At 49.0% G+C, this 9,628-nt stretch overlaps 1 protein-coding gene across 2 annotated transcripts in view; it reads right to left on the reverse strand.

Annotated features, from left to right (window-relative positions):
* cdh4 (cadherin 4, type 1, R-cadherin (retinal)) overlaps positions 1-7,087 on the reverse strand; it is a 124,852-nt gene extending 117,765 nt beyond the window's left edge. For both annotated transcript variants that reach the window (XM_019859773.1, XM_019859772.1), the window contains exons 1-2: positions 6,625-7,087; positions 5,034-5,145 (exon numbers count right to left, since the gene is read on the reverse strand). In XM_019859773.1, the coding sequence (XP_019715332.1) occupies positions 5,034-5,145; positions 6,625-6,678 (166 nt within the window). In that variant the 5' untranslated portion in view covers positions 6,679-7,087. The remainder of the gene's footprint in view (positions 1-5,033; positions 5,146-6,624) is intronic.
* Positions 7,088-9,628: the final 2,541 nt, after the last annotated feature.

Below are 9,628 nucleotides of genomic sequence, written 5' to 3' on the forward strand. Positions count from 1 at the left end.
GGGGAAAAGGTTGGCGAGTCAGCATGTGCCCGCTGGAGCAACTGCGAGATTCGCAAAGGTTCCCCACACAGGCAGATCCGGGTTACGTGTGTATGGGCGCGGAGAGGCAGGTGCGCAATGCGAAACTCGAACGCAATGTTTCACGTAGTGGCACCACAGAAGAGGAATGAAGTCAGCCTGTTTGGATATGACCGTGGCGATCCGAAAGAGAGCTGGCTCTTCCTCCCTTCCTCCCGCCCTCCCTCCCTCCACCGGTTCCGACTGCGTGGGTAAATGTTGGCACACATTTGATGCATAGTTTGTTGGGAAGAGAAAATGGCTTATGACCCTCCTGAGGGCAAACGGTTGATGGAACACAAAGCATTTTGGATTTCTTTCATTGTTTCTTTCAGCCATGTTCCTGGCTATGCTGTGCCAATTTGTTTCAAGGTACAATTTGGTTCCTCCCCAGGAGCAATTGCATCATATTGTACAATCAAAGTCAACGGAGTAATCAAGAACCAAACGGACGCGCACGCTTGACTGCAAACGGAGCCCTTCGCCGGGGAAATGTGGAAATGCTCGGCCATCAATGTCTTGTGACTCGGGATGCCCGGCGGCCGTTGCGCCTGACTTACTTCCAGTTTTGAATGAACCTGAATGACAAGTCATCGATACAATTACATGTCCGCTTTTTTGCAAGAAAGCCATACAAACATGTTCAAAAGAAAAAAAGAGAAAAAGAAAGATACGAGCAAAAACGGAATTCCAACAACCGCCTCCAAGTACTAATATGGAGTGCAACAAAATTCCACTCCGGGCATGCACACAATACAAACCGGTGGTCCACACTTCAGTTAAAGTGGAAGTCAAGCCCAAAATTTTCTTTCCGGTTCTGTCTTGTCTGCCCCCCCATGAGTCTAAAAACGGCATTCTGATGAATACTGCGATGGTGGAATATGAGTTAAGCAGCCAAATCCACCCCTTCTTGTCCATCTTAGGGGCCGGCCATTTTGATTATTTTTTTATTGATTAATTTTTTTGACAAAATATATACAATAGAGCATCAGGCAATCCAATGAGCATCTTTTACACACCGACATAACAGTGTGGCAAAAATCTATTCTATGTTAAAAAAACTAAAATTATAAGAGCAATAAGCGCATCGGCCTCACAGCGCTGAGGTGCGGGGTTCGATTCCGTACAAAAATGTACATTTATGGATGTGACATTTTCCAATCAAAACGTATAAATTAACAACAGTGCACCTTTTTTTTTTCATTGTTTACATTTGAACACATGTAATTCTGTCATTTGTTTGACATAATATGTCGTTTTTCCCAAACCTTTCCAAAATAGAGCACTAATGGGGCAGTGAAAAAAACAAAAGAGTGACACTTTCAGGTCGGGGGGTGCGACGCCTCATCACACTCTTCTGTTGCTCAGGGCAGCGGCCAATCACGGCTCACCTGTTTTCTGCCGCTGAGCCATGATTGGTCGGGACCTGAACCCCGAGCAAGGCGAGTGACAAAATGGCCGCCCCCTGAGATGAATGCAAGATTCATGAGAATGCCGTGTTGCGACTGGACAGAACATATTTATGTGGGCTCGCCCTTGTACGGACAACTGGAAGAACCCAAACATTCACGTAAGAACATAGACGAGACGGCGATATTTCCTGTGACAAAGAATACCCCATCGGTGCCTTGTCGAACAGCGGAGAAAGCCACTTGAAAAATAGCATTGTGCGTATCGCGGCACGTGGCGTATCTCGGGTGGCTCGCTGGATGCGACTGGCTCCACGAGCGGGCCGTGAGGATTTAAGAGCTACGCGACCTGGTCGCGGACGAAGGCGAGTCAGATAAAGCGACGCGATGCGGCTCATCGTCTCTACCTGAGGAATCTATATCGCCTGGCGGCAGACTGCTGGTCCCGGCCGCGCAGGTGAAACACTCTCTGAAGGACAAGAGAGACACACCGTCATGAGTCAAAGGCAAAATGGCATCGCGCTTATCGCACGCAATGACGCATGATCCCTCCCAAGCTTCTTTGCGCGCAGTTGTTGGGACCGGACATACTTATGGAAGGCCTTTCGCTCGCTTTGGAGCCTAATGCTGGGCTGCGGCGCAGTAGATATGGCTCCTCGCCAGAGTTTCCTGCTGTAGCCTAATTGGGGTCACGTCGCAAGTCATTTTGTGGAAGCAACTTTTTGAGACGAGACAAAACAATGGAAAAAGCACACTCAAGTGTTTAGCTGTTGGGGGCACGATCCTACTTAAATTTATCTTTTCCTGTACTGGTTTCTTTTTGGAGGGTTTTTTTTTGTTTTTTTTTTGCACCCTGCAAAAGCTGAAGCAGTTAATAATAGCAAGGTAAAAAGGCAATAAATCAAACGCATTGGGATGAGGCCAGCGAGGAAAGACACCTCATCTCCTCAGATATGAAGAGCAAATAAAGGAAGCGAGGCCACCCGCCTCATGTTGCCGTCTTCTAAATCCATTCTAACAGTTCTCCGGTTTCATGGCATATGCATACTACCTGGTTTCAATCCGCGCCAAAAAGCAGCGGCGCGGCGAGACGCATTCTGCTCGGCATCGCAGCGAGGGAAGCATTTCGCCATCTGCGCGCGCTTTGTGAATTAGACGCGATCTGCTCGCTCCCTTTTTCCCGGTCACGCAAAAGCCACGCAAACTTTGAATGGATTTGGCCCACGGTGTTCACACAACGGACGTGCGACCAATGAACGCAGGCTCAATTAGTGGTCGTGAGACAACATCATGGCTTCACATACGCACCGCCCACACGTGACCAAAACAACTCCTCCTTCACCTCAGCATGAGGCCCGACGTGCTAGGAAACACAAGCCTGCTTCACACTGAGCGTGCCGGGCCATCGTCCTCGAGTCCTTCCCGCAATCGCTCACCGTCATTTTCTCCAGGAACGCGACAGCCTGGGTCTGGAGCGGTCCGGCGAACCGCCTCGCAACCTCGGCAGCAGCCTCGACCCAAGCTTGAAGCACAGCCGAGACGTTGTTTTTTCTGGAAAGCGGACAGTTTCGGGCGATACACGCTGTGCTGTAGTGTTACTATTGAGTAAAGGATTCCTCTCGCTTAGCGTCCTAGCATCGCAAGGACGGGCCCTTGGTAAAGCGAGCGAGCGCGCATTAATCATTGCACGAGGCGTGACACTGCTGGTGCCCAGCGAGTGGCCGACTTGGAGGAGTGCAGGGTGGCGGGATCGGGATCGCCATTCATCATGACAACCGTGGGCTTATTTGACTTGGTTCAAATTGTCTGGGCCAATAAGGACACCCTGGCCCATTTGTAAATGGGCCAGGGTGTCTTGAGGCCCTTCAGGCAAACTCGCTCGTCACTAGTGACCGGTGACACTGTCCTTCTTTCCCTTGAAAATAACAACACAGAGTAATTCAATGATTCCACTGGAAGACACTCGTGTCAGCTGCTATTGCAATATGAACAACAACAACAAAAAAAGAATCCCTCTTGGCATATTTCATTTTACACGAGACAAAGACGGACTGCACATATCAAGTGTCATGTACAGCATGTTGTTTTCAGTGTGACCAACATGTGACCAACAAGACTCCAAACCAAAAGCCTTCCAACTTTTCCATGGACCAGAAAGCATTCATCCATCAATCCATTTTATCTCATCCTGACGCGGGCGTACCGGAGTCTATCCCGGCCGTCTTCGGGCAGTAGGCGGGGGACACCCTGAACCGGTTGCCAGTCCATCGCGGGGCCCACCAAGACCAACAACCACTCCTGCTCACAATCAGACCAAGGGGCAATTCAGAGCGCTCAATTAAAGTGACGTGCATGTTTTGGGAATGTGGGAGGAAAGCGGAATACCCGGAGAAAAGCCACGCAGACATGGGCAGAGCCCAGATTCGAACCCTGTGCCTTTGCACTGTGAGGCGGACATGCCAACCGTTCTTCACCGCGCCGCCGCCGCCACCAGAAATCATGAATGCTGCGTTTGCTCACTGTTCCTTCTTTTGGAACTTTCGAAATGTCAGTTATACAGTTTAGAACTCGAGGCTGCGGCAGAGACGGGCTTTTCTATTTCGGCAGATTCACCAGCACATTGAGGAGGCCCGCAGGAGGAAATGCAACTTAATTTCTCATCAAGCTCGCAATAGATGTTGAACTATCCCGGCCGTCTTCGGGCAGTAGGCGGGGGACACCCTGAACCGGTTGCCAGTCCATCGCGGGGCCCACCAAGACCAACAACCACTCCTGCTCACAATCAGACCAAGGGGCAATTCAGAGCGCTCAATTAAAGTGACGTGCATGTTTTGGGAATGTGGGAGGAAAGCGGAATACCCGGAGAAAAGCCACGCAGACATGGGCAGAGCCCAGATTCGAACCCTGTGCCTTTGCACTGTGAGGCGGACATGCCAACCGTTCTTCACCGCGCCGCCGCCGCCACCAGAAATCATGAATGCTGCGTTTGCTCACTGTTCCTTCTTTTGGAACTTTCGAAATGTCAGTTATACAGTTTAGAACTCGAGGCTGCGGCAGAGACGGGCTTTTCTATTTCGGCAGATTCACCAGCACATTGAGGAGGCCCGCAGGAGGAAATGCAACTTAATTTCTCATCAAGCTCGCAATAGATGTTGAAAAAAAAAATGGAGCAAACAAAAACAGAATTGCATTCCTCCAAAAACCCAAACGGATGAGACACTTGGCAAATATCTCACGATAAACAGTCAAATACTTCTTCCGGGTCTTCAACCAAATCAAATGACAATGGGGGGGGGAAAAAAGACATTTTGAACCCCTTGCAACAACTTTCTGCTCCAGTTTAAGCACCTTCACGTGAACGGCGTAGCTGATATTACACAACCGCGAGCACAGCGCGAGCTGACCTTCTACGGGGGTGATGAGGAGACACGACATAGCAAAGGTTCTGCACAGACACTGAGCATGCCAAGAGCCACACTCAATCAAGCTCTCTGTGAGGACGGCGGAAAGGAAAAAAAAAAAAAAAAGTCAATCATTGAGATCCAGCAGCAGCAGCAGCAGACGTACCTTTGAGAATGTTCTGGCCATGTAGCACAACCCTGGGAACCAGCACCGTGTAGAAGTTCTGGGAGAAGCCTGACCTGCATGGAGGTTTTGCGGACAGGCCCACCTTACTCCCCTGCGAGGGGAAAAAAACAAAAACAGCCTGTAAAGCTTCAGCAACTTGACTGATTAGAGAGCCTTCTTAGGCTGCTAACCAACACATTGCTCACACGGACGACTGAGTGAATGTGACAAACCCCAAGCCATCCGGGCTGGCATTTGCTCCCAAAACAGATGATCTCGATGACTGTTCTCGCCATTACAAATTTGACTACCATCATGATGAAAATGACAAGCATGGTGCCGCTGATGGACTCACAGGAGATGCGAAACGAGTCAAACCCGCGCGATACGCGTGGGCACATCACCTACAACGAGGGCGACCTGACCAATACAAAATGCGGCTTTTCTCAGCTGCTACGTTCATATTTATGTTCACTGGCCACAATATCGAGTAGAGCTGCACAAAGGGAATCATCATTTTATTTAGTAACTCCAAATAGCGTGTGTTTTTCATGGCTCTTTGCCAGCAACGTGTTAATTGTGGAACGTTTTCGTTTGGTTATGTTCAGTGAGAGTTTTGTCATGTGTAAGCTTATGTTGTATTACGAATAATCATTTTATGTTTGAGCATCATATTATTTCGTGTTAAGATGGCCTAAATTGCATTCCGTTGTTTAATAATTGCTTCGACATGTTTTATGTTGATAGCTTCTGATTGGCTGTTGAAGTAAGGGAAAGCAGGAAGTGATTTTAGTTGCCACGAGTGTTTTTTCGATCGTGCTGCAGTGCAGAAGTCCTTTTCAATAAAGCTGCGTTCAAACGGAATCCATGTCTCCTTTTGCCGCTTCGTGAAGTAGAGATTCATTCCATTCAAAAACTACGAACACCTCGACTTACGCATGTAGATCGTAGCCTTGGCTGAAAAAACGCGGGGAGACAAACAATGCTCTATTTTAATCGTTGTTCTTTATAAGGGTGTACAGACGCGGCGCAACACGGCAGTAACGGCGGCCACAATTTCAACCAGAAAATTGTTAGGCAGTGTCCATGAAAAGTGAGCATCGGATATGTGCACGGAATCGGCGTGCAGGTGGCCCGAACTCCCCAAGTGGTCACCGGGTCCGTCTGGCGAGAAAACCAAGCGGAGCGTTTTCACGATCGATGACGTGCCCGAGAAAGCGGCATATGGATAGCCCAAAACCAAGAGGAACGTGACAAAATGAAAGTTGCAGACGGCGGTGCGTAAATGTGCACGGGCCAAGTTGTGCACAGCCACGACAGAACAAGGAGCCCATTTAAAAAAGGCAATCTGCAGCTAAGCGTTGCCGAAAGAACGTTAACGAGAAGAGTTGCTGGTGACTTTTTCACCCCGGTTCGACAAACAAAAAACAAATATTCTCGACGAAAAAGACGCTCGGGTTGCTGTTTTTTTGTCGTTCCATCGGTGGCACTGCGGGAGAAAGCAAAGTGCTCGTTCCGCGGCCACTCTGGTGCACCGCGCCAGTGCAGCACACTCCCAAAACACACGAAGCCATCGAAGTCACGTTCTTACCCAGGATGCGGCGACGAACAAGGTGCACGCCATGGTGACGCAGCCTGCGTTCATGTTTGCAGAGCGTGGACTTGCGCGGGGAAACGAGAGTCTCGTTCTTTGCTCGGTGGACCTCGGTAAAATCCCGGAGCTCGGCTCTTCCCCTCGAGAGTGCGGCGCGAAAGACGTGCCTGCTCGTCTGGCGCTCAAGTGCCGCTGACAAGAGAGATGCTGAGCTCTCGGCTCTGCTCACAGTAAGAGCCCGGACCGTCGGAGCCGCCGCCGCCGCCGCGTCACTGGAACCCCTCCTCCCCTGCAGCAGGAGAGCGCGCGGAGCAAAGCGCCCACGGTGCACTTCGTCCAATTCCAGCGGATGTCCCGCAACGACGCTCGCAAAATCAGTTGAGATCATTTGCTACGTACCATTTGAATGCTCAAAGAGTCGAGCGACCGTGTGTGGAGGGAACGTGGCCAAAACATGACGCCAAAAACAGTCAAACCTCGTATTTCGAACGTCTCTGTTCTCGACCAAATCGGTTTTCGACCAAAAATTTCGAGTATTTATGCCTCGGATTACGACCGAAAATCGGTTCTCGACCAAACTGAGCGCACTTCCTCGGGTAGACGAGGAAGTGACGCTTCATTGTGAGCAGATGTGTTCAATAAAGATTTTTTTTTTTTAAAAAGAGCGTGGTTTCGGTTTTCAAACAAATCGGTTTTCGAACAGCCTTCTAGAACGGATTATAGTCGAAAACCGAGGTATGACTGGAGCTCAATCGACGAACAATCGGAACAAGAGATCTTTGTGGATGTCGCCCGATAAAGCCACCAAAACCCAAGTGCAGCAGCAGCTCTCCGTGTCATGTAATGAAGTTGGGCTCGGCTAATTTGACTTTGTTCCGGTGCCGTCGTGTGTATCAAGATGGCAGCATTCACCCTGAAGTTACGCTACATGCTGGCATTTACTGCAATGCTCATAGCCATCGAAATGGCGAAATGCTTCGGGACCTCGTTACACTCATAAACATGTGTTGGACATGCAAATGTGCAAACGTGGAGTATTCGCGGTGCTGCGAATATTATCGGTCACGTAGAGTTTGTGTTTGAATGAATGAAATGGGATGAAAACATTTCGTGGAGTCAAACCAACTCAAAGAACTAAATGTTCTTTCCCCTGTAGTTTATTGAGGAGTTTGGAGGTTGTACCGTTGAGGATGCTATTGCAGTAGTCAAGGCGTAGATGAGGCTTTGAGTGGCATTGATCGATAGTGACGTTAAAGTTGTTTGGGTGAGGGAGCTAGGACCGATTATTAGCAGTTGAGATTTAGTGCAGTTAAGAATGAGAAAGTTTCTGTGCATCCACGATATGATATCAGAAAGTCAGTTTGGCAGGGTGGAGTGGGTTGTTGGGGTGAACGATTTGGTGCAGATGTACAATTGGACCTCATCAGTGTAGCAGTGGAACTGGAGACCGTGATGACGAATGATTTGGCCAGGGGGTAGAAGTTAGAGGAGGAAGAGAAGAGGACCAAGCACAGAACCTTGGGGGACACCTCGGGACATTATATGCACGGGCCACATAAGGCAATGTGTTGGCAGAGCAGTGCACTCAAGGGTCCAATCAGATCGTTCCCAATTTCACATCAATGGTATTTTGGTAGTGACGACATTTCTTTGCTGTTTCAATTAAAACGTTCCCTTCCTGGGTTTTTTTTTCTTTTCAACAAATGAAAATAAGGAAATTCATCGGTGTCGATGGACATGGACTGATAAGAAGAATTATACTAAATGCTATTAGCCATCTTATTAATCGTTGGCCACTGTCTCGGTGTCTATTTTGTACAGGCATCAAGAATAATGAGACTTTATATGGTGGGTCAGGCAGCGGTTGTTCTACGAGGCCTCCCCTGAAATAATTGCCTGGCATCTGTGTGAACTATGCCTTTAACTGGTCTCACAATTTAATCATGTTGACATTTCCGAAGCCTCTGATCCGTGCCTCAATTTCCATATCTGAGAGGTCATGACAATTTAATCCCATCAAAAGGAATGGGACAGTATTGCAAGTGTCAATCATTGCGGCCAAGCATTTCCAGGGGATACAAAAAAAATCGACACGCCCCATCATGAATAACTCACTTGAGTAGCGAGTGCACTGAAGGAGTTACGGTGTGTCGGACAAGTCATCCCTGTTCAAATAGCAGCTTTTTATCGGATGAAAACTGAGACGAAGCACGTTTTTTTTTCCCTCTGGTGTTTCTAAGAAAACAACTAGTCTCCATGTGTTTTGCAGACTTGGAGAAGGCGTTCGGCCGTGTCCCTCGGGGAGTTCTGTGGGAGGCGCTTTGGGAATACGACACGCGGAGCCGCCTGACACGGGCTGTTCAGTCCCTGTTCCATACAGGTCAGACTTTGGTCCGCATTGTCGGCAGTGAGTCGGGTTCGTTTTCAGTGAGGGTTGGACTCGGCCAAGGCTGCCCTTGATCACCGATTCTGTTCAGAACCCGTGTGGACAGAATTTCCCGGCGCAGCCTATGCAGCGCTTGAGTGGCCTCAGTGTTTCATCTCTTGCATTCTCTTGCTCACCGTTTTTTGCGAAAGACCACCCTCGAAAGTACGAAAAAAGCGAGAACGGTTCGATGGGGAAGCTATTGCTCGCTATGGGGGATCATGAACAACAACAAAGTGAACTCTATGTGGAAGGAGACGCTCCATCATATCACGGCATCAACGCATCAGCGTAAAAGAAAAACAATAACGCAGAAAACTGTCTTGTGAATAATTCAGCAGGCGATAGCAGAAATAGCGGATTAGGCTTGATTGAATTTTGCCTGTGCGGTGTGGCAGTGCCTGTCATCAAACAAACAAAGAGACGGGCAACCGGAAAGAACAATCCACAACCGGAATGGCAATTCCTTTCAAGGGAGCCGAATCAGTCCGCTGTAAGGATCAAACACAGGCTGCCGCATTTCACCGGGGCCGGACAAAACCACGTGGACGGCACGCCGGCAAGGGTGGTCTCTCA

Source organism: Hippocampus comes, unplaced genomic scaffold (assembly GCF_001891065.2).
Source record: "Hippocampus comes isolate QL1 unplaced genomic scaffold, H_comes_QL1_v1.1 scaffold568, whole genome shotgun sequence".
Classification (NCBI taxonomy): Eukaryota; Metazoa; Chordata; class Actinopteri; order Syngnathiformes; family Syngnathidae; genus Hippocampus; species Hippocampus comes.